Source organism: Lissotriton helveticus, chromosome 3_1 (assembly GCF_964261635.1).
Source record: "Lissotriton helveticus chromosome 3_1, aLisHel1.1, whole genome shotgun sequence".
Lineage (NCBI taxonomy): Eukaryota > Metazoa > Chordata > Amphibia > Caudata > Salamandridae > Lissotriton > Lissotriton helveticus.
The window spans coordinates 1,247,363,929-1,247,388,015 of record NC_136061.1 but is presented as its reverse complement, the minus strand read 5'-3'; the positions used below and the strand labels follow the sequence as shown (position 1 = coordinate 1,247,388,015).

At 45.9% G+C, this 24,087-nt stretch overlaps 1 protein-coding gene across 1 annotated transcript in view; it reads right to left on the bottom strand.

Moving 5' to 3' along the window:
- Positions 1-24,087, bottom strand: part of SERINC2 (serine incorporator 2) — a 251,638-nt gene that overhangs the window by 106,204 nt on the left and 121,347 nt on the right. Inside the window, exon 6 of the mRNA XM_078681901.1 lies at positions 22,485-22,654. Coding sequence (XP_078538027.1) covers positions 22,485-22,654 — 170 coding nt within the window. The remainder of the gene's footprint in view (positions 1-22,484; positions 22,655-24,087) is intronic.

The following is a 24,087-nucleotide window of genomic DNA, read 5'->3' as shown; positions in this document are numbered from 1 at the left end:
CAAATGGCCATTTCTTCCCACAGGTATGGTAGATGTATGCTTGTCTTTAAGTAATGCATTGACAATTTGATGCCCCTGAAAAAGCAACTGATTGACTTATGGCATGTTTTAAATAAACTAGTCTGTTTCTGTCCCAAGTTATGAAAAAGTATGTTTATTGGGCTTATCTTAGTAGTTTCATAGTTTATTGTTGTAGGCGTTCATTCTGCAAGTCTGCCACAAAGATTACTGCACTCCTGTGACAATCATGTGCCCTTAGCTGTTCCCATTTTTGTAAAAAAATGCTGTCCATCAAATGGAAATGTGTGTGAGCAGTATCCTTTGATGTCTGTGATATTCTCAACTGAGTTTGTTTTTGCTTGGATTTCTTGATGGCAGCAACGCCGACATTTTGTGGAATGGTGGAATAATGTATGGGGGCATCCAAGGTGAATGCCATTAAATGATGGGAATGTCTTCTGGAATGGCCATTTATAAATGGTAAAAGGCAAATCCATCGGTTTCAAAATTAGGCCTTGCACAGGATTGGATAATTCGAGGCCCTTGCTCTCACTGTTTTGGAAGGTCAGATAATATTCCATTAGTTTGAGGCTATTAGTGGGAGGAGGCTGCTACGGTCTCATGAGCATTGTGCTCCTCCCACATGTAGACGCAAACAAAAACAAAAAGTAGCCATATTGAAATATCTACTTTGTACACTGTGCACAGTTCCGATGCAAGTAATTAGTCTTACTCTCAACCAGATCTTTATGTTCAACGTTGTCGGACGAAGGGGCTTACTCTGGTGTCCCTGAATTCAAATCTGTGACAAGTAGGCAACATGCAGAACTGCAGCGGGTGCTCTAACCTTCTGATCTGTGCTTTTGCGAATGGCTTATATCACCTGAAAGTTACTAGTATTCCAGCAACATGCACTCTACTCCACTGATCTAACCATAATTGACAGAGGTGGTATGCACTTTGCACACAGATTTTAGTGTTTGAATATTTATAAAGTACTCAAAGGCCTCTATGCATTAGAGCGCTTTATAGTAAGAACTTTATTTACCTATATTTTCTTAGTGGGGTTGAAATATGCAGGCTATAGTTACACAATAACTGATGAAAAATAAGCCTTTAAGTATGACTGAGCAATATTCAATGTGATTTGAATCGGTTATCTGTAAAATTCTTTTCAAATGTCTAAAGAGAGTATTTTATTCCACTGATTGCAATTGGCATTGCAACCTGTAGTAGAGAATAGTGCTATACCTTAATAGTGTAGCCGTGTCGAAAACAAAAATATTGAATGGTTAGTGAATAAAGAGAAGTATAGATTTCCTATTCTTTACTCTACATCTATATACCGCAAAGATATACATATATATACCGTCATGGTACATATATGTGAAGTTGGGTATAGAAAATCTATACATACTTGCATGCCGATATTTCTTGTCCTCAATATTATGGCTATTATATTAAGGTATAACAATATTCCCTACTCGATGTTAACAACCTGCCCTTAAGTAGGCCTGTCACCAACACCAACTGTTTTACTAGGATGAGAATATGTTGCCAACAGTTTGCTTGTAATTCATTACAATAGATTGATTATTAAACTGAACTATGCTGCCTGGGCTTGAGAAATGAGAAATATAAGTATAGCCACTGGAATGATGCGATTCCAAGGCTGCTCTGATTCCAAATAATTACAAATTGACCTCACTTACCTCAAATTCCATCACCTGCTTCAGAGTTTGCTGATTTCAATAGAAAATGCTGACTCAATCTCAAATGAGTCAAAATGTACCTTTATTACTGTGGTCCAATGTGAAATTGGCATTAATGAGGTGAAACTTTTGCCCAGACCCTATTATAAAATAACAAAATGTCGAAATATTACTGGCACACAATGTGCCTTGTAACACTGCATAATTGACTCTCTTTTTGCTGTTTAATTTAGTCCACCTTGACAGTGGTGCAGCTTCAATTAGTGCTGGCTACATCACTGACCCCCTGATGCAAAATGTATTTCTATTCGATGCAGAATTCCAGTGGCCATGTGCATAGGTACAGGACAGATGCTCGCAACAGGTATATTAGATAAATTCCGTTACTGCCAATAAAAACTGCCACTTTCAGATTATGTACCATCTTGGTGGTTTAGCTACTGAACTATTGTGCCGAAATTCAAATCTTTCATCTGTAGGTTAAATGTGCGTGCCAGTGCAGCAGGTGGATTAACCTAGTGAGCTGTCTTTCCCGCTGCCATTTAAATTCTGTCATGGACAAAGTTCACCGAATTATGGAAATCTATTCCTCAACACTCGAGCACCATCCACAGCCCATGCACATGGCCTGGAATCCGATAGACCAGACAGAACCTTCCAAACACGAGGATTGCTTTAAAGGAGGAATTCTGGACTTTTATTTGTTCTTGCCTTGGAAACGTTTGCACTTCCAGGAAACCAAAGATGCGGAGTCAAAAACAAACATTTTTAGTTTGCTGCTCTGAAAATACTTCCCCTTCAGATTGTTTTTTTCATATTATCGTTTTACTTTCTTCTTTCTTTGGTATTTGGCGCGCGGTGTGCTCGGCGGCAGAGCCCTATTGCCGATGTCAGACGTGAGGTGACCTTCCGCACACTTTGCTTTTGTCAGCCTGTTTATTCTGCCTGCTGAGCTTGCGTGACTGGTACTCTGCAGCCTCGCCGAAAGGCGGGTTAAAAAACAAGCACTGGCGTTGCCAATAGGTCTCGCATTAGGAAAGTGTGGGCTATTGGTATTGTAAATGACAATTATTTTTTTAATATGTGTTGGCACTGAAAATATATAAATTAATAGCATTGTTATTTACAAAGCCAATAGCTTACACTTTCCTAATGAATTATTCAGATTATAAACATGAGCCATGTGGCAAGAGCGCCTCCTGCCGGTAGATTTAAGACTGGTGTTAGTCTCTAAAATGTCCTCCTCTTAATCTACAAATGTAAAACTTGAAAAGAAATAAGTAAACAAAATAGAGAAGAAGTACCTGAAGGACGGAGCACATAAAACAAAATAATGAAGACATGAATTATAATAGACTAACCCTGCACCACGAAGAAACTCAAGGCTCGTTTTGATATTTCATTACGTAGCTTCATGTTTTTTTTATTAATTGTTGATACAAAACTCCAGCCACAAGGAAAATATAGCATTGCCCAAAGTAGGAGTGAAAGTTAACAGTGAAAACGAGAGATTGTTGATAAGCAGAGTGCTAAACACATGTAGAGAGCATTCCGTATATTTTGAAAGTAAAAAACGCTGTGAAAGCCGTGGAAAACTAGATGTGCGGGCCGGCCAGCAGTGAATAATTAGGGGAGAGAGAGGGGAGGTGCTGGGGAACAGATGGCCGTGAAGCAGGGGGCACCCTTTGAAGTCACGGCCTGCGGCCGTGAATAAGTGAGGGCAGGGGGCGGGGCAGCAGAAGTCTTTGATGAGGCAAATACTGCTGGCAAAGCTGGCTGGGGAGGGGGAAAGTTTATGGCCCAAAAGCGCGTGCCTGTGGCCACGTGAACTCGAAGAAAGCCGCATGGAAAAACCCGTGGTTTAACGAGTATTTTGAGCACTTGAATTCTCGCTCCCTCAATGCGCTTGCGCGCATTGATAGGTCACGAGACCTAAAAACCCAAAAACAAGTTACGCGGGCCAATGTAGTCTACAGAGGGCCCGAATTAGAAAATATTTAGCAGGCTCACTACAGACATTTGATAAAATCGTAACGTATGCGTGCGTAAACTTCAAGGCACTAAATAGAATGGTGGGCGTGTATTAGTCGCGGAAGTGAGTTGTGTACAATTATTTACGCAATTCGTCGGTGTGCGTAGTAGAGCCGTAAATCCTAAATACGTTAGAAAGACGAGGAAGTTTCCCGAACACCGTGGCGTGGAACGAGTGGCTAAGTGTGTTAAAGTAAATGTCACGCCCATCCAACAAGGTAGTATTTTTTGGGGAATTCTTAAAGATTTGAGATGATGCTTACTACAGGTATCCGAGCTTTTTACATACACCAGTAAATTGTTTAGGGAATAGTCCAGTGCCTGCAGTGTTTAATAACAACCTGTATGAACGAGGCGGAGCAATATATAGGAAAATAATAACGGGAAAGGAAATTTGAAGTTTATAACTGTTGCATTTTCGAAGAACTGTGCATGTGTAATGGGAAAATAAATGTAAAGTTTTTTTATTGTTCCGTTTTTCTAGACCTGTCCAGTGTAATACATGTACAGTTAAGGGCCATGATAAAGGCAGTATCATATTATGCGTGAGGCTCACTTAAAAATACACATGGTGTAGCGAGAAGCCTAGACTTTGCCACGTGCGTAAAAGTAGTGCACGCGTTGTGTAATTTAAGCATACTTGTTTTTGGCTCTCTGACGCGCCTTTGCATTTCTGTTGGCCGTTTTTTAAGTTGTTCTGTGGACTTTTCTCGTCTAGGGTTTTTTTTATTTTTATGCTAGCTCACATTTTTTTTTTTTAAGGCTAGCTCATGAGTTACACAAGGTTGTTCCTGGCTCGTGCTGAACCCTGGAACTGTTTTGCGAGACACGGTGAAGTGTCCGAAAATTCGCCGCTGGATGCAGCTGTAACTGCTGGAAAGGAATTTCCACCAAATAAAGCATTTGGGTTACAATTATGTCAGTAAGATCTCCCCGTTTACAGTCGACCGTGTGCAAGTGTGATGTTTGAGTGTGTTGGGAAGCGCCATGCGGGGGGTGAGAAGCCGGGCTCTGCAGCCAGCGGGCAGTGCTTGTTTTCTGAAAGGCGCAGGCTTTTACCCTCCTTCCATGCTCTCCCGGGCCCTCCTTTGTTAACCGGATCTCGGTGACTCTGGGCCGGGCCTCCTGCCGGCAGCTAGCAACTTTATTGAAGAAAAAAAGCCTGCTTTGGAATCCAGTTTTATAAAGTCCCCCCGGGACGGTCCGTAAATATGCCCGAGAGTACCTGCAGAGAAGGGGAGCCCTGCAGTGAGACGGCCTTTAGGTTTCTGCCCTGCTTAGGAGGGCTGTCCCCCCTCCTCGCCTTCCCGCGGTGCAGCGCTCCATGCTCTTATCCCCCTTCTCCGAGTTCATTCAAAGTTCGCAGGCTATCAAAATGTCTCACTTAAGTACTGAAGCAATCACCAGTGTTCTACTTCCCTGTATCTCTCAACACCTTACTTTGCTGTCCTCTTTCCTTTAACAGTCATTCGGCGAATAGGTCGGACCATTATATTGGCTTCTCTGGCACACTTCCTATTCAAGATTCATTAGTAATTTGCATTTCTTGAAATAAGTCAATTATAAAGGAGCACTTTTCCCACTTCTTCCTTTAGCAACTTTTCCAAGTTCTTGACGAGGTGCAAGGAGACAAACCCCTTTGGAGCAGCCATTCTGCATTGTAGTTTCATAGTTGGAGCTCTTGAGGCACAGCCGGGAGCAGGGAACAGATTGCACTTTTTAAATTGTATTGCCATAAATACTTGATTTTAATCGCCGTACCTGTACCACTTCCCCCGATCAGCAGATTGAGCGCTGACGTAGGCAGGGATTTCCAGCTGCACCGACGTGATTGGCCGGTCGTCAGAGACACGCCAGAGACACGCCCACAACCATAGCCACGCCCCCTTGTGTCAAAAACGCGCACTGACCACGAGCGCAGCGTTTTCATAGTTGGAGCTCTTGAGGCACAGCCGGGAGCAGAGAACAGATTGCACTTTTTAAATTGTATTGCCATAAATACTTGATTTTAATCGCCGTACCTGTACCACTTCCCCCGATCAGCAGATTGAGCGCTGACGTAGGCAGGGATTTCCAGCTGCACCGACGTGATTGGCCGGTCGCCAGAGACACGCCCACAACCATAGCCACGCCCCCTTTGTTCCCATCCTTCATTACTATAAAGCATGTGTCCCTACCGGAAGCGCAGCGGACGAGCGCAGCGGGCGCGACGATTGCGCGCCGAAGGCGCGCTTAAGGCAAGCTCGTCTGCGCTCGTCCGCGCCGAGGCCGGGCCCAGGGCACCCCCCCCTACTTGTCCAACTCCGTCCCTCGAGGTGCTCAGATATAGTAGGGTAACACTCATGTCATTGAACCCATTGACAGTTATTACTGAGTGCCCTCGTTTAGCCCCCAATATAATACATAAGGATGAAAATGTATGCCCCAATTGCCGAGAACGACTACCACACATTAATCCCCTCCTCCCCAAATCTTCATTGAAACCCAACCCAACCTCTGACAAGACTCATTTCCCCCCAACCTATGCGGGACCTAAGATTAGCGCTAAGGGAAAACTAATTAGCGGACTACTAAATGTCAGATCCCTTCCGAAACATGCTACTGAAATACAGCTTCTGATTGAGTCCAATAACTTAAGACATTCTTTTCCTAACCGAGACATGGATGGCTGCGGGAATAGAATCAGAGCTAGGACCAGCATGTCCAGCTGGATACAAGATCATTCATAAACCCAGAAACACAGGACGAGGAGGAGGTCTGGGGATCATTTTTAAGGAGGAGCTAAACATTACAACTTTGGACGTTGACACTGTCTCCTGTGTCGAAATCCTCTGGATTTCCATAAAACATGATTCTGAACATTGCCTTACGGGCCTAATTTGCTATAGGACACCGGGGCACTTCAATGCCTCACAACAGCAGGAACTAATCACTGTTATAAATAATATTTAAGTCTCTCACAGCAGGCTGCTGATACTGGGTGATTTCAATATATGGGACAATGACCAATTACGCACAGCCTTGTATAACATCACTCAATCCTGTCACAATCTGGGGCTGAAACAGTGGATAACTACCCCCACACATATACAAGGAAATATACTGGACTTAATATTCGCGGCAGAAGATCTAATGACTATGGACACAATTCTTCCAGTAGGTTGGTCAGATCATCATCTCCTCATATTTAATATCTATACTCTGACCCACATAGGACCTGCAAGGGCACAGACCAGAACCTTCATTGGTCGTGACTGGAGGAACCTGCTGATAAGGAAAGAGGAAGGAAAGTCCGATTTTCGTCAGGTCGGGACCTCGTTCAATTTAGAGAGCGATGTTACTGCAAACTATACTTGATGCTATCATTCCGCTGAAAACAATCAAGAAAAGGGGAAAACCCTCCGCGCCCTGGTATACGGACAAACTGAAAGAACTGAAAAATACCTGTAAAAAGGCGGAGAAGCTCTGGAGGAAAAATTATTCAGAACAGGAGAAAGTGCGATGGAGGCTCACTATCGTACAATATAAGAAGGAAATAAGTATAGCCAAAACAAGCCATTTCGCAGATCTAATTCTCAAAAGCTCTAATAAGTCCCGCGACACCTTCAGGATTATCAGAGAGCTTTCTCATCCTGCCTGCGCTGACAGCCAAATCAAGCCCTCACAAGAACTTTGTGACGGCCTAGCAGTATTTTTTCAGAAAAAAGTCAGTAAAATTGTTGAGGGAATGAATAGTAAGTTTACCACCACAATGCAGGACAACAGCAATCAAGCAAACAGAGATGAGAAGGTGGAATATGCTAGAAACCCTTCTCCAAACGCCATCCTTGAAAACTTTGTGGCCCCCTCAGAACAGGAATTTCTAAGAACAGCCCTTAACACGTCATCAGGGTCCCCTCTAGACCCTCTTCCCCATAGAATAGTTAAGAAATTCGAGGATGATATCTTTCCAGTTTTACATCAGCTTTGTAACCAATCTCTACACACAGGCTCCGTACCAAAAAATTGGAAGCTGGCAGTTGTTACCCCGTTATTAAAGAAACCAAATCTGGACCCAAACTGCCAAAAGAACTACCGACCTATTTCCCTCTTACCATACCCAATAAAGATCATAGAGCGATGGGTCAGCAGATCCCTAGCCCTCTTCCTAGAAACCAACAACATCCTGGAAGAGGAGCAATTTGGTTTCAGACCAGCTCATGGAACTGAGTCAGCCCTGCTGACAGTCATGGATGACCTACGAATGAGGGCGGACAGGGGAGAATCAGCAATTTTGATTCTGCTGGACCTGTCCGCCGCATTCAATACGGTGAACCACGACATCCTGATAAAAAGACTAAAGAACATCGGAGTCAGAGGAGTCGCACTTGACTGGTTCCGCTCCTACCTGACGGATAGATGGCAGGCAGTAGCTATCCCTCCATATCAATCAGAGTTCACTAAAGTTCCGCATGGGGTCCCACAGGGGTCTGCTATTAGCCCCATACTTTTTAACATTTATATGCAACCCCTGATGAGGATCATCAAAAGCCATGGCATCAGCGTAATAAATTACGCAGATGACACCCAGCTAATGAGCTCTCTTGATGGAGCTCATGCAAACTCACTGGAGACCTTCCATACCTGCATGCTGGAAAGGTCACTGTGGCTTAACCAGAACTCACTGCAATTTAACAGTGACAAAACTGAAATACTGCACTGTGTAGCAGGAAGAATCCCCAAAAGTCTACCTTCAGACTTCTGGCCTCAGCGGTTAGGAGACTCGCCCACCCCAGTGAATTCAGTAAGGAATCTTGGAGTCACTATTAACAACAGCCTGAGTCTAGAGACTAACGTCAACAAGCAGGCTAGCAGTTGCCTTGCCTTACTGCGAGGACTGCGAAAGCTGCTACCCCTCCTGCCCCCACAGACTAGAGCTAACATAGTCAGGAGCACCATCCTCAGCCGCCTGGATTATTGTAACGCCCTCTTGCTGGAATCCCCTGCTTATCTTATTTCCAGACTTCAAAGTATCCAGGCGGCTGCAGCTAAACTGGCACTCTCCCGGGAACGAAGATCTTCTACCACTCTTGCCTTGGCCGACCTCCACTGGCTGCCTATACACCAGAGGATCTGTTTCAAATCCTTATGTACTCTCTTTAAGGCAGTTCATGGGCTAGGCCCCCAACCACTCCAAAATAAATTTAACTGGTATGAGCCTACCCGGTCTCTTCGATCCTCATCTTTAAATTTCATCAGTATTCCCAGGATCAAGAAAGCCACCTGTGGGGGAAGAGCTTTCAGTATAGCCGCAGCTCATTTATGGAACAACCTCCCTACTGACACCAGAAAAACAAACGAATTGATGGCCTTTCGTAAAAAGGTGAAAACATGGCTCTTTCCAAAAAAATCTCCCAAAAAATCTACCAAAAAAATCTAACTGATCAGCCCCGTGTCTACTGTCCTTTCTGTTCTACAGGGTTCCCAACCATATGTATCTAGCGCCAGGATGCCCGTAGGGTTACAGAGCGCTTTATAAATGCCATAAATAAATAATTGTAAGCCATTAGACAATGTGGGCCATGATGTGTGAGTGTTGTGTTTCCACATCACTCTTGTATACTGTTTATACTTGCAAGGTGGTTTTAGAAAGTGGAAGTACCCTAATATCTGCCTTACCAGTTGTATCACATTTCTGAGGGTGGCTTCCATGTGCCTGAATCCCCCTAAATTCACACTTAACTAAAAACAGAAATAGCCCAACAGTGGACATGATTTTTCCGTAACTTCAGACGTAGGGCACAAGCGGTGAAAGTGATTTGCAGAAAGGCGGCCATGAAAACTAGGATTGATGGTGATTTACTTAAGAACGCTGTTCGCAAAGCGTGAAAGCAAATGTACCCGCGCTTTACTTTTAAAATGTTATAAGTAAAGCGCGGGTGCCACGATTATACCAAAATGAAAGAAATAGATGTTTTTTCTATTTCTTTAATTTTGGTATAATCGTGGCACCCATCCTTTACTTATAACATTTTAAAAGTAAAGCGCGGGTGCCTCGATTATACTAAAATGAAAGAAATTTCTCTTTTAGAGCCGTCCCACTTGGACGGACTTGACCTGACTTGCGTGTGTGGTAAAAGGTTTATCATCTTCTTTATGGGGCCATCTGTTTTGCCCCATAAAGAAGATAAGAAACCTTTTACCACACACGTAAGTCAAGGAAGCCAGTCCAAGTGGGACGGCTCTAAAAGAGAAAACAGTACATCACTGTAACCTCTTTTCCAATGACTGGCCACAGTTTAGCATGAACGGTGATGCCAGCCAATGGAAAAGAGGGGCGGGGCTTAGCCCCGCTAGTGAAACGTACTCTAAATCATAAAATCTCGCCAGTGAGACTGCGCATGTGCGCAGCCTATGCTAGCCGGGACCTAAAAAGGGAGCAATAATGCGGCTTACTTGGTAAATGCACAGCAGGCTTTTTGCACCCACTTTTGGCACCTGGGCCAAAGCGAGGTCATTAGTGCTCCACCTTTATTTAAATGCATATTTGCACAGGCCTACGTTGGGACCAATACCATCACATTTTTAGTGACAGGTCATTTCTAGTGTTATTAAAAGCTGGAAAAATTATTAAAGACAGGTATGGGAGACCTCAACTTCCACCTTGAAAAGATCAACGACCGCAACACCGCCACCCTCTTAGACAACCTCGCCAACCTCGGACTTAAACAACTGGTCACTTCCCCCACCCACATCGCAGGCCACACACTCGACCCCATTTTCACCTCCAGCAACCATGTCTCCTTCAGCCACACTACGGATCTCATCTGGACTGACCACAGCTGCGTTCACTTCACCTACAACAAGCCGAAACCCATCATCCACCTCCAGCCAACTCTACAAAGAAACTGGAATAAAATCACCACGGATCAGATCTCCACATCGCTCCTTCAAACCTCCCCAGCCCTCTCTTCTAACGCCAACGAAGCCGCCTCCAACCTCACCCTTAGGCTATCCAAAACCGCCGACACCTTAGCTCCACTGAAAAAACGTCAAAGCAAACCTGGCAGCAAGAAGGCCTCATGGTTCAACGATGACCTTAAGAAATCCAAGAAACTATGCCGCTCCCTTGAAAAAGCCTGGAAAAAAGACCCAACCACCAGCTCCAAGAACGCCTTCAAAAGCGCCACCCGCACTCACCACCAACTAATCCGAAAGGCCAAGAAAACAGCATTCAAGGATCGACTTGACAACAACGCCCACAACAGCAAGGAACTCTTCAACATCGTCAAGGAATTCTCCAACCCCCCGGCCAACTCCAACGACATCACCCCCTCTCAAACCCTCTGCGACTCCCTAGCCTCTTTTTTCCACAACAAGATTGCAGACATCCACAACAGCTTTGACAACCAACCCGGAAGCCAACCCACCCCACCGTCTGCTGACCATCCTCCCCCCGTAAACACCCTTAACGCCTGGAACCCAATCTCCACGGAGGACACCATCCGCCTGATGAATTCCATCCACTCTGGATCCCCCACAGACCCATGCCCTCACCACATCTTCAACAAAGTAGACTCTGTCATAGCTCCGCACCTCCGAGACGTCATCAACTGCTCCCTCAACTCCGCCACCTTCCCGGAGGACTGGAAACACGCTGAACTCACCGCCCTTCTGAAAAAACCAACAGCAGACCCCACCGAACTCAAAAACTACCGCCCCATCTCGCTTCTTCCATTCCCGGCCAAAGTCATCGAAAAAGCCGTCAACAACCAGCTCGCCACCTTCCTCGAAGCCAACAAATCACTCGACCCCTCACAATCTGGCTTCCGTGCCAAACACAGCACCGAGACCGCCCTCATCGCAGCAACAGACGACATTCGAACTCTACTGGACAATGGAGACACAGTCGCCCTCATCCTCCTCGACCTCTCTGCAGCCTTCGACACAGTTTGCCACAGCACCCTTTTACAACGCCTCAGAAACATCGGAATCCAAGGAAAGGCATTGGAATGGATCACCTCGTTCCTCACCGGAAGAACCCAGAGAGTCCGCCTACCACCATTCAAGTCCGAAGCCTCTGAAATCATCTGCTGCGTACCTCAAGGATCCTCACTCAGTCCCACCCTCTTCAACGTATACATGAGCCCCCTCGCGACCATCGCCCGCCAACACAACCTCAACATCATCTCCTACGCGGATGACACTCAACTAATCCTTTCTCTCACCAAGGACCCCAGCACCGCCAAAACTAACTTACACAAAGGAATGAAAGAAGTCGCCGAATGGATGAAACAAAGCCGCCTGAAATTGAACTCAGACAAAACAGAAGTACTCATCTTAGGTTCATCCCCCTCTGCATGGGACGACTCCTGGTGGCCGGAAGCCCTTGGAAAAGCACCCATCCCGACAGACCACGCACGGAACCTTGGCGTCATCCTTGACTCCTCACTCTCAATGAACAGACAAGTCAACTCCGTATCCTCTTCCTGCTTTAACATTCTCCGCATGCTCAGAAAAACATTTCGCTGGATCCCCTCCGAGACAAGGAAAACAGTCACCCACGCTCTAGTCACGAGCCGACTGGACTACGGAAACACCCTCTACGCAGGTACCACCGCTAAACTCCAGAAGAAACTACAACGAATCCAAAACGCCTCAGCCAGGCTCATATTAGACATCCCACGAAACGATCACATCTCTGGTCACCTTAAAGACCTCCACTGGCTACCCGTCAATAAGAGGATCACTTTCCGACTGCTCACCCACGCACACAAATCACTCTACGACATCGGTCCAGATTGCCTCAACTCTCGACTGTCCTTCTACACCCCCCCCCCCGCCAACTTCGCTCTTCCAGCCAAGCCTTCGCCACTGTACCTCGCATCAACAAGACCACCATGGGAGGCAGATCCTTCTCATACTTGGCTGCCAAAACATGGAACTCACTCCCCGCCTACCTTCGCCTCACCCAGAATCACCTAGCGTTCAGAAAGCAGCTTAAAACGTGGATATTTGACAAATAATCCTCCTCCCCTTCCTAAGCGCCTTGAAACCCTCTGGGTATGTAGTGCGCTATACAAATTTTATGACTTGACTGACTTGACTTGACTAGCGTGCACTAAAGTTAAGAAACATCCCTACAGGTAGTGACCTACCAAAAACCTGTGTGAAACTGCGTGAATGTCTCCGTCTGCTTTTTTCTAGATCGCCAAAATGATGTGTTTTAAATGGTAGAATCACGTGGCATTAGAAACAGGACTAACCTAAGTGAAAAGTAAAATGCTTATGTTGCCATCTTACTGGTTAGAAACGTCGGACAATTCGGGATTGATTAAAAACATTTTAAGTTGAGTGGCAGGTAGCACGGTCTACAGGAAAATGCAGTGTCCAAAAAGAACACAAAGAGTAAATGGATGTCCCTTGAATGTTACACTCGTGTGGCTGTCAAAAGTGAGATTACCCTAATTAATAGTTAAGTGCCACAAAAGAAAATAATAAAAAAGTGTGTGCGCATTTAAAATACAAGCCACAAAAACTGAAGCTCAAACGGGGAGACAAAAAGAAAAACACCACCTCAAAATGGAGCAACTAAAAGAAAATAATTACAAGTGTGTGTGTGTGTGTTTAAAATAGATGCCGCAATGAAGCTCGGAGCGACTAAAAAAAACACAACGGAACTCGAAGCGGAACAACTAAAAGAAAACAAGATGAAAAAAAGTGCGTTGAAGGTAACAAAGACAGAAGGGAGCGACTACATGTAAAACGGCCAGTAGCCATGGGAGGGAACCAAACACCAAAAGAAAGAACAAATAGAGCAAAACCCCACTGAAAACCAAAGATTTCCGAACGGCACACCAAAAAGAACAAATGAAAAATGATGCCCACAAAGGAGATAGCGCACTGGCTAGGTTCTACCTAAAAATAAAATAAAAAAATTACCTGGTGTGGGGTCATTAGTTCTTTTTTAATATTCAAAAACGAACTCCTGCTTCAGGAGTTTGTTTTTGAGAAATAATAAAATTTGGAAAAATGTGACGGGCAGTCATCCAATAAAATCTTCATACATTGACAGGAACTACCATGATGGCGGTTCCTCAAATGAAGGGAGACGTTTGCCAGGCTGGTGGACATCTCTAAATTTGGCAGGCAGAGTAAAGGTAATGTCCTCTGCCACTCTGTGTGCCTTAAATTCATCTGCTGAATCCTAAATCAAGCCCTCTGACTAGAGTGGCACAGTGGGCCAAAAAAACACAATGGTTTGGGACGCTACCCTCAGAAGTTAGACTATTTACAAGCATTTGTCCCCTCACCTTTTGGGTGTATGCCAGGAAATCGCAGCGCAGCTTTCCAAGCCTACTACCGGAAAACATTTGCAATTCTAAAAAGTAGCACATTGGTATCCATTCAAGGAGTACTTCAATAGGTGTAGATTCTGCTACCTTTTTTGTTTGGTAAACAAGTCCTGGGAACAGGCGAGCACCGTCGGTGGTCATGGACCAGGGCCGGAGCATGGGCGTCGAGGGTTTTGTTCGACCAGTTGCCTGTGCATCAACAGCACTTATGGTTCTCGGTAGTACCTGCAGAAGAGGGAAATGCAGGTCAAATGGGCCACTCTTGGTGCTTTCCTCTGTGATGCTGATGTCCCTCATCTGCTGGTTGATTGTTTCGGTATTGGAATCCGGATTGGACTTCAAACCAGTTATTGTTGCCATAAGGGGTTCGGTACCCCAGGTATAGGTGCAGGACAGATCCGATTGGTCCTGGCATCTTCACACTTGGTGAGGGGACAGATCTGCCCTCCTGAAGCACGATCATCTCCTTCTGGGTGGCTGCTGCATCGGTGGTCCTGGTGAACAGCAGAACGGTGAACCTGACCTGCGATTGGTGCCTGCATGCAAGTGTCCTCGACTTCAAGGGAGATGAGGACGGCTTCGCGAAATGCTGGAGGCTCTCCAAGGCTTTTGGAGGATGTACAGCTGCAGGACAAGTCAGGTTGTCACGATTGTCGGGACAGGAGCAAGCAGGCAGGAAGGCAGGTCGGGCTTGGGTCCACCAGCAGTCCGTAGTTGTTGATTTTTCGGCTCTTTTTTGTCCTCTTCTTTTTTCAGGAAGACGAATCTCAGTTCCTGGTGTCAGGGGGGCAATTACATACTACATTTAGGGGCTTTAAGGGGAGTGTAAGATAGTAGCCAATGGGCTACCTACCCCTGGGGTGGCTACACCCTTATATGACTACTTCCTGTGGGGAGTGGGTATAAGCCTTACCCAGAGTTCCTAGTTTCCTCAAAAACAAGATGGTGAAACCCTTCGACTGTCCACTTCAGGCTGCCCATCTTTGGAGAGTGCTCAGCCTGTAAGTATGACATGCCTGGCTTAGAGCCAATTTTTCCGCCTGCTCTAGTGCCAAATTTGCCCTGGAGGTGGCATCTCCCAGGTCTGGGGGAAGCTGGGTCACATATCAAAGGCTGCAGAGGCTTTGAAGACTCTGACCTTGGTATGCAAATTCATTAGCCATCCCACTGGAGGAGGTGTGAACTCCTTCCTCAGGAGAGGGCATTGTTCTAGCCCTCTGAGAGTGTGAGCTCTCACCTCAGGGGTTCAGAAACTAGCCTGTGGAGGCAGTACAGTCGATACTAGTCAGCCAGAACACTAGAGGACTGGTGGCATTTCAGGGGGCATCTCTAATGTGCCCTCTGAGTGCAGGTCATAATAAATCCAACACAGGCATCAGTGTGGATTTATTAAGACAAGTGAAGACACTACGTAGCTAGGTAACTCGTGATGACCAGCACATACACTTCATATGACTGTCCTGTTCCCTTGCAATAGCTAATAGGACTATAAATCACAGGGGCATATTTGCTCATGCAGATATGTCCTCACATGTAATGTAATGTAATGCACCCTACCTTAGTGCTCTTAAGGCCTGCTGTAGGGTTGACATTCATATAGTACATGCAGTGTATGGGTATTGCACACTTTTACACATCCTACAATGACAGTTTGCATGTAATTTGTGTGCGGTCTCTTTGGGTGGCATAAGACATGCTGCAGCCCATGGGGACCCTCTCAAGTACCCATTCCCTGGGTACTATAGGTAGCATTTACCAGGGAGCTAAAGTCCTTGCCAATTGGGTTACAATTAAACATTTCATTTTAATGGAAAGAACACTGGCACTGGAACCTGATTAGCAGGCTTGTCTCTGCATGGTCAGTCGAAAAACCAGCATCGAGAAGTTGAAATGTGGGCAAAAAGTTGGGGGACTTCTGCAGTCGTCCAGCTTCCTACAGTTACAGAGACCCACATTTGCCTCTTTGATGCTGAATATTTTTGATCCTTTACTGAATTAAAGGCTGCAACACTTTCACTGTTGAAAACTGAATTAGTGGTTCTCTGCAATCTGAGGAAGTATGCACGGGACTACCGGTAATGAAGGACCATGGCGCTGTTATGTACTGTTGCCAAATAGTAAATAAAACGTTATCAATAGTTTGAAACACATTCTTACTAACTAGGTGCAGAAAAATCAAATTGGTTTTACCAGCAGGCATTCAGATGTTCAACAACATTCACACAATGGCCCCACTTGTCAAAAAATTCAAGTGAAAGAAGGGTAAATCCATGCTAATTTAATCAAACACTGAGAAATATTAGCAGTAAGACAGTCCCTTTATGTCCTAAGTATTGAGGAAATTTAGTTTGGGAAGACTTCATAAGATGAGTAATGCTGGTTATCAATTTACAAAAAGAACAATTGATAGACAGAATGTAGAACAAAGTCAAACATTCACCCCAGTACAGAGATCCGGGCCTAAATCCATCATTTTTTTGCTCCCCATGCCATTCCAGTTTAGACCCAGCCATATGCAAATCAGTCTTGATTCTGCGCCCAATGGGAACAGTCCAGTCCGAACTGCTAGGCCAGGTCCTTCCTGGACTGGAAACAAGCATCCTAGGATGGTTTTGGGGTTTCACCCCTCAGCAGCAAGGATAGCTGGACTCCAGTGACATGGAGAGCACGGGACCCACGTCTGGGCATACCCATCCCACTCGGAGTGACAAATGCAAAAAGAACAATTGACAGACAGAATGTAGGACAATAGCAGCATACATTCACCCCAGTACAGAGATCAGGGCATAAATCCATTATTTGTTTGCTCCCCATGCCATTCCGTAGGGTTCTGATGATCCGGTTTTGATCCTTTTTGCCTATATTGGGGAACAATATAGCGGTGTTTGTGCCACTATTAAGGGTTTTGCATGTGCTGATAAGGAGTACAAAGTCTCACTCTATGTCAGCGGTCTTTAAACCTTTTAATGCTGCACCACCTCCTACCATATGTTCAGTTCAGCTATGCGCATCCTGAACTTCTTAAGGCATAAAAATATCAACAGTGTGATGGCCTTTTACAGAGTGACCCACTGCCTCCATGTTTTCGCTAAAAGCAAAGTACTGTTTTCAGCAAAATGCTCCTCGAGAGCCACACTGAGATCAACTTAGATCTTCTCAGAAGGGCCCCCACCCTATTCGAAGACCTCTGCTCTATGTGGACAAAGTGAGACTTACTCGCAGATGGAATACACTTGATCCCAATCATTACCATGGAAGTTTTAAGCAACTTAGAGCAGGTACGGTTGTTCCTGGGGCCAAGTGACTATGCACCAGAGGGAGATGACCCACACAGTAACATGTTTGATGAACAGTTAAAAAGGCAACGGTCTTCAAACGTTATGCCGCAAACAAGTGTGGCACTCGGTACCCACTAGCAAGTAGGCACTTAGTATCTGCCGTGCTCCACTAAAGAGGTCACGAAGAGTAAAACATGAGTCTAGGGCTAAGAAAGTAATGTACTGCAAGAAACGAAGTTACCAGGCTAACAAAAATGAAATACTGCAAGGCTGTTTGAACCTTTGCTGTGCACATAGCGCTGCTCGTCAGAAGCGTGCTGTTACTGGCTACTTATAACTTTTAACCGCCCCGTTTTGTCGCTTATTTATTTGAGTTGTTCGGTTTTTCCCCTGTTTTTAAATATATCTTAGAATTGTTAAAATGTTATAGTCCCCCCTACCTGTGTTCTTTAGTCACGGACCGCATCCTCACACTGTGGCACTACGCCACTTTCACTGCCATTTGGGCAGCCCGGTCCCAGCGCTTTGTTGACCTGGGGGCCATCTTGGGTGGGTCGAGGTAGTCGCTCTTCAGCTACTGGCTGAAGCCTATCACGTGGACTCGCTAGAGGCTGCACTCGGGAGCAGTACTTAATGCGGGTAGGAGAAAGCCTTATTCCCTGTTTGAACCTTTGCTGTGCACATAGCGCTGCTCGTCAGAAGCGTGCTGTTACTGGCTACTTATAACTTTTAACCGCCCCGTTTTGTCACTTATTTATTTGAGTTGTTCGGTTTTTCCCCTGTTTTTAAATATATCTTAGAATTGTTAAAATTTTATAGTCCCCCCCTACCTGTGTTCTTTAGTCACGGATCGCATCCTCACACTGTGGCACTACGTCACTTTCACTGCCATTTGGGCAGCCCGGTCCCAGCGCTTTGTTGACCTGGGGGCCATCTTGGGTGGGTCGAGGTAGTCGCTCTTCAGCTACTGGCTGAAGCCTATCACGTGGACTCGCTAGAGGCTGCACTCGGGAGCAGTACTTAATGCGGGTAGGAGAAAGCCTTATTCCCGGTTTGAACCTTTGCTGTGCACATAGCGCTGCTCGTCAGAAGCGTGCTGTTACTGGCTACTTATAACTTTTAACCGCCCCGTTTTGTCGCTTATTTATTTGAGTTGTTCAGTTTTTCCCCTGTTTTTAAATATATCTTAGAATTGTTAAAATTTTATAGTCCCCCCTACCTGTGTTCTTTAGTCACGGACCGCATCCTCACACTGTGGCACTACGCCACTTTCACTGCCATTTGGGCAGCCCGGTCCCAGCGCTTTGTTGACCTGGGGGCCATCTTGGGTGGGTCGAGGTAGTCGCTCTTCAGCTACTGGCTGAAGCCTATCACGTGGACTCACTAGAGCCCTTCATAACTGTATGGATATGACGCGCAGCTTGTACGCGCATTGTGGGCGCCCCAGTAACGCCGGAGTCACGCCAGAGTCCAGCCCGTCTGCGCCCGTCCGCGCTGAGGACGCGCTGGGCGGCTGGACTCTGGATTTCGATCATACTATATCACCCTTCCATAGCTACTCCCTGCAGGAAATGCTGCGCCTGAAACCTCGCAGTTCAGGTTGTATGCATTCTTTTGAACCTGCCGATTTTCTTTCTCCCCTACAATGTGGCTGCCACCTCAACCCTAGGCCTATTAACTCCCCTCAACATCTTCCCTCTGGCCACTCGGATCCCACCACATCTAGGACCAAGGGAGTAGAAGGCATTCTGGTTAATGCCCGCTCCCTTGTTAAAAATAAGATAATGTTCAGGGAGATGGTTTTGGATAGAATGCCTGACCTTGTATTTGTCACCGAAACATGGGCTAAAGAGTCGTCTGGTCCCGACCTAATTGAAGCAGTCCCGGAAGGGTACTGCCTGGCTAGACTTGACAGGCAGGGTCGAGTGGGAGGGGGCATAGCGATCTTTTATAAAGATCACTTACAATGCCATATTGTACCTATTCTTGACTTCCCGGAGTGCTTTCAAGCCCTTTATTTCACCATAAAGGAAGTACAGCGCCCTTTCCTTAATGGTATTCTATTATATCGACCACCTGGCCCGCGAACTGGTTTTACCTCCAGTCTTTTGCAGGCCCTGGAACCATACTTTGGTCGAGAGAATTTTACCATCCTTGGCGATTTTAACTACCACTTAGAACGACATGATACCTCTGACACTTTAAGTCTTACTGAGGGGCTGGCGTCCTGTGGACTCTTGCAGTTAGTCCGCGGGGCCACTCATCGGGCAGGCCATATGCTAGATGGAATCTTTTCAAATGACGTCCGCCTAACCACTAAGGATCCGTTGCACTTGTCCTGGTCTGATCACCTTGCAGTCCCATTTCATTTGGAGTATGATAGGGAGGAAGGAGGCAAAAAGGGAAATCACGTTGTGGAAACGGCTAGAAACTTTAGGAATATTAACAGTCACTCTTTTGAGCCCTGGGCTGCTAGCCTTTCCACTACGGGCATGGATAATGTACAGACCGCAGTCGGTCATTTTGAGTATGTTATCACTGAGGCTATGAATGAACTGGCCCCAACACTGACCCGCCGCCGAGCCAGGAAGAGACCATCTGCCCCGTGGTTTTCTGACTCCCTCAGGCTCCTTAGGCAAGAAGTGAGGAGGATGGAGAGGCTTTGGCACTCCAGCTGGGACCTCAAGAATAAAGAGGCTCACAAACTCCTTATCAGGAAATATAAGGCCGAGATCGTGCAGGCTAAACAGGATTACTTTGTAACCCTGACATCCTCGCTTTCCTCACCGAAGGAGCTTTTCAAAATTGTTGACTCCCTTGTCAATCTACAAGCCCCTGACCCCGTCGTACCTTCGCAGGATTTATGCGATAGGATTGCCTCTTTTTTCCACACTAAGATAGAGGACATCCACCTAGCTCTTGAAAAACAAAGAGCCTGTATTAGTGTGCCTACTGCCATGGCCGAGATAAATATGCTAGCCACCGACCCCTTTTCACTGGGCACCCTGGACTCCTTTCCACCTCTTACTCTGAAGGATCTTGAAATCTTGACTAATAAGATCAAATCTGGTTCCCCCATGGATACTTGCCCACTGAAAATCATCAAGCAGTGTAGGGAGACCCTTTTGCCACCGCTGCTAGAAATAATGAATCTAGCTATAAGAAATGGTGTCTTCCCTTTGGAGTGGAAGAAGGCAGTGGTAAAACCACTGCTAAAGAAGGCCTCCCTCGACCCGGAGGTCTTAAAAAACTTCTGTCCAATCTCGTTGCTTCCCGCTCCGGCAAAGATGCTTGAGGCACATCTGAACAAGCATCTTGCGGTTTTTGTGGAATGCTCGGGCTGCTTGGACTCTTCCCAGCACGGATTCAGGAGGGAACATAGCACCGAGTCGGCCCTCACCATTGTGCTCGATAACATCCGTAGGACAGTGGATGGGGGCCAGACCACCCTCCTGGTCGTTTTGGATCTGACTGCGGCCTTCGACACCCTCTCCCCCGCAGTACTTACATCTCGTCTGAGGGACGTGGGGGTGGGGGGGGGCAGCTTTAGATCTACTGACCTCCTTCCTTGCTGGGAGGGAGCAAAGAGTCAAACTGGGTGAGTTTCTATCTCCATCCCGACCTGTGCTATGTGGGGTCCCTCAAGGGTCGGCTCTTAGTCCGACCCTGTTCAATATCTATGTGACCCCACTGGCCAGACTTATAAGATCTTTCGGGATGGAGGTAGTCTCCTATGCTGACGACACCCAGATCCTCGTCTCTCTCTCCCATTCAGACGTGCAGACCGCCTCCAAGTTTAGATCTTGTATGGAGGCGGTTGGTCACTGGATGATTCAGAACTCTCTTAAACTGAATGGGGAGAAGACTGAGGTGATGGTGTTCGGAGGGAACAACAACATCTGGTCAGCCAGCTGGTGGCCCAACTCGCTTGGAGCTTGCCCTTCCCCCACAACATCTGCCAAGAATCTGGGGGTGATGATAGACCCAGTCCTGGATATGAATGGACAGGTGAGCAGAACCATCTCCACCTGTTGGGGCCTAATTCACACCCTGCGAAGGATTAGGAAATATCTTTCGTTACAATCCAGAAAACAGGTAGCTGTGGCATTAATAGGCTCACGGTTAGACTACTGTAATGCGCTGTACGCGGGGCTAAAAAAGAGCCTCCTGCAGCGCTTACAGGTGGTTCAAAATGCCACAGCAAGATTTGTTTTGGATGCTCCCAGACGTACCTCGGCTACGTTAGCCAGGAAAACACTGCACTGGCTTCCGGTAGAATACAGAGTACGGTTCAAGGTCCTGTGTATGACATATAAAGTCATCACAAAAAACAGTGACTCGGGAGTAAGCTCCATCATTTCCAACTACATCCCTGGAAGGAACTTGCGTTCCTCCGGGAAATTGCTTCTGTCAGCCCCTCGCATAAGAAGAGCCAAATGGGGTGGTAGGGCCTTTTCCACCCTTGCCCCTAAATGGTGGAACGAACTCCCTTTGGATCTCAGGTCCTTGCCCACGTTACAGGCATTTCGTGGTGCACTTAAAACTCGCCTCTTCCTGCAAGCCTATGTGTAATGGATGAATGGTTTTACTTTCTGATTTTATGGTTAGGCGCCTTGATACCTCCGGGTTATTGTTTTGCGCGTTATAAATTATTTTCAATCAATCAATCAATAAAAGTTACTAAGCTCTGCATCACTTGCAAACCTGCAAATATGCATAGAGGGACAACATTCACAGGTATGCACCGGAAAGACTACAGAGTTGTGTATCATTTGAAACCCACAGCTGAAGGCCACTGACGATTGTCAGTCCTGTTCTGAGTGAAGCTAACTGGAGGTTGTCTTTGCATTCCATACAAGAACTCAAGCCGCCTAGGGAATGAAAGGAGGAGTGAAATGAACACAACAGTTCTTGTGCTTTATGGTGGGTGAAACACTGTAGGATAAACACTGCTTGGTATTTAATGCCAGAACAATTTTCAATGACAAATGCTCAGTTGGCGTTAAGAGACGTCACGAATGACAGACTAACTAATGCTGCTCATCAAAAATCATACTTGTGTAACAATTTCAGGGTCGCTAAAGATCATTCTTTGTGAAGCAGATATATGACACTCTTGTGCGGCTTACCTGGACCTTGGGAAGGATGGACACAATAGACACAATGACACAGAAGATGAGGTTCAGACTGATGAAGACTTTGTTGGCAGTGCATTCGCCAGGCTTGGTGTAGTAAATGTAGAGCACTACAATGGCAGCGATGGTCGCTGCATACAACAGGACAGTGAAGATCAGCAGGGCTGTGGATGGATAAACAATGTATGTGAGAAGCAAGACCTTCTGGGCTCCAAAACCAAAACCTAGAAATGTACGGGCCAGAGCAGAGATTTTCCATCAAGCCACTGTCTCTGAAAAGCTATCAGAGCTAAGGCAAAGCCCTTCATGAACTACAAGTACAAAACAAGGCTTTTCCATTCTAGCTCTTTCACCCCTTGTTGTGTAGTAGCCATGTCCACTCCTCCCAAATTAGCACCATTCTCCTCAGTGCCTGTGTGGCAGGGTGTCAATCAGTGCTGTTTAAATGTCTTTAGGATAAACACATCAGGTTAGATCGTCACCAAAACAGCATCTTTCGACTTAACCTCTACCATGCTCGTAACGGCCAGGAGCTGTCACGAGTCACGGTGGGTGTGTGCGAAGGACGACCCCCGGCCGTCCGAATCCCCACCCACTAATGAAAACTCCCGCACAGCGTGGACATTTTGCGTCACGGAAGGGGCTAGAAACCAACATTCCATTAAGACAGCAAGTCATTTAAGATGATCAATAAACACAGGTTTACTACTCTTATTTTATTTTTGAGTGTTATATAGCGCTAGCTATACCGGAGGGCATCTGAGCGCCTTAGAGGTTATGTGAATATGTAAATACGTTTACAAGAGGTACATGAGGGCATTAATAATGTCAAAGTCACAAGGCATACAGCAATAAGTGGTTTTGTAGTCTCTAAGTAGAACACAGGGCACATGGAGAAGAACGGCATCAGGGATGAGAAGGCAAATGAGCAAAGCCCTATGGCCTTTTCAACGGTCCTTACATTTTGGCATATTGTTCTGTATCAACTGAGATCTATTTCCTTGCAACCGTTTACAGTTCCCTTCTATACTGATAGGACATTGACTGACGCACTGAAGATAGCGGGTCAAGTGAAAATAAATTAATTATACGGTCATAGAATTAACTGCTTGGGTCCTTGGGAGATGATCGTCCCACCCTCCCCATCTTGAGAGCAAGCAGATGAATGTGGATGGAGGAATTCATTTGAGGAGAAATGTAAATGTTGTGAGACCTGCATTTTAGGGAGGGAAAGCTAAGCTGAAGAACACATCCAGCTTTCCAACACTGATCACCTTTCCAAGCTATGTTTAAATTTTACCACATTGTGAACACACTATATGGATGCAAAAAAAATGATTGAACGGCTGAGGAAAAGTAAAGGGTTTTGAATATCTAGTGACAATGTTTTGAATTAAGACACAATTTAAAGGAACCAGTTGTAAATCAACTCTAAAGACTACTTATGGGAAAGGAGCTCTAACAGCTAGTAGTTGGCGACAGCGTTGACAGCAAGCACCACAATCTCACATAGAGCAGCTACCAACTCAAGAGGAGTGTAATGGGTAATGGAACATAAAGCACCCAGTTCTGGCAGGTGATTTTATGTTACCCCTAG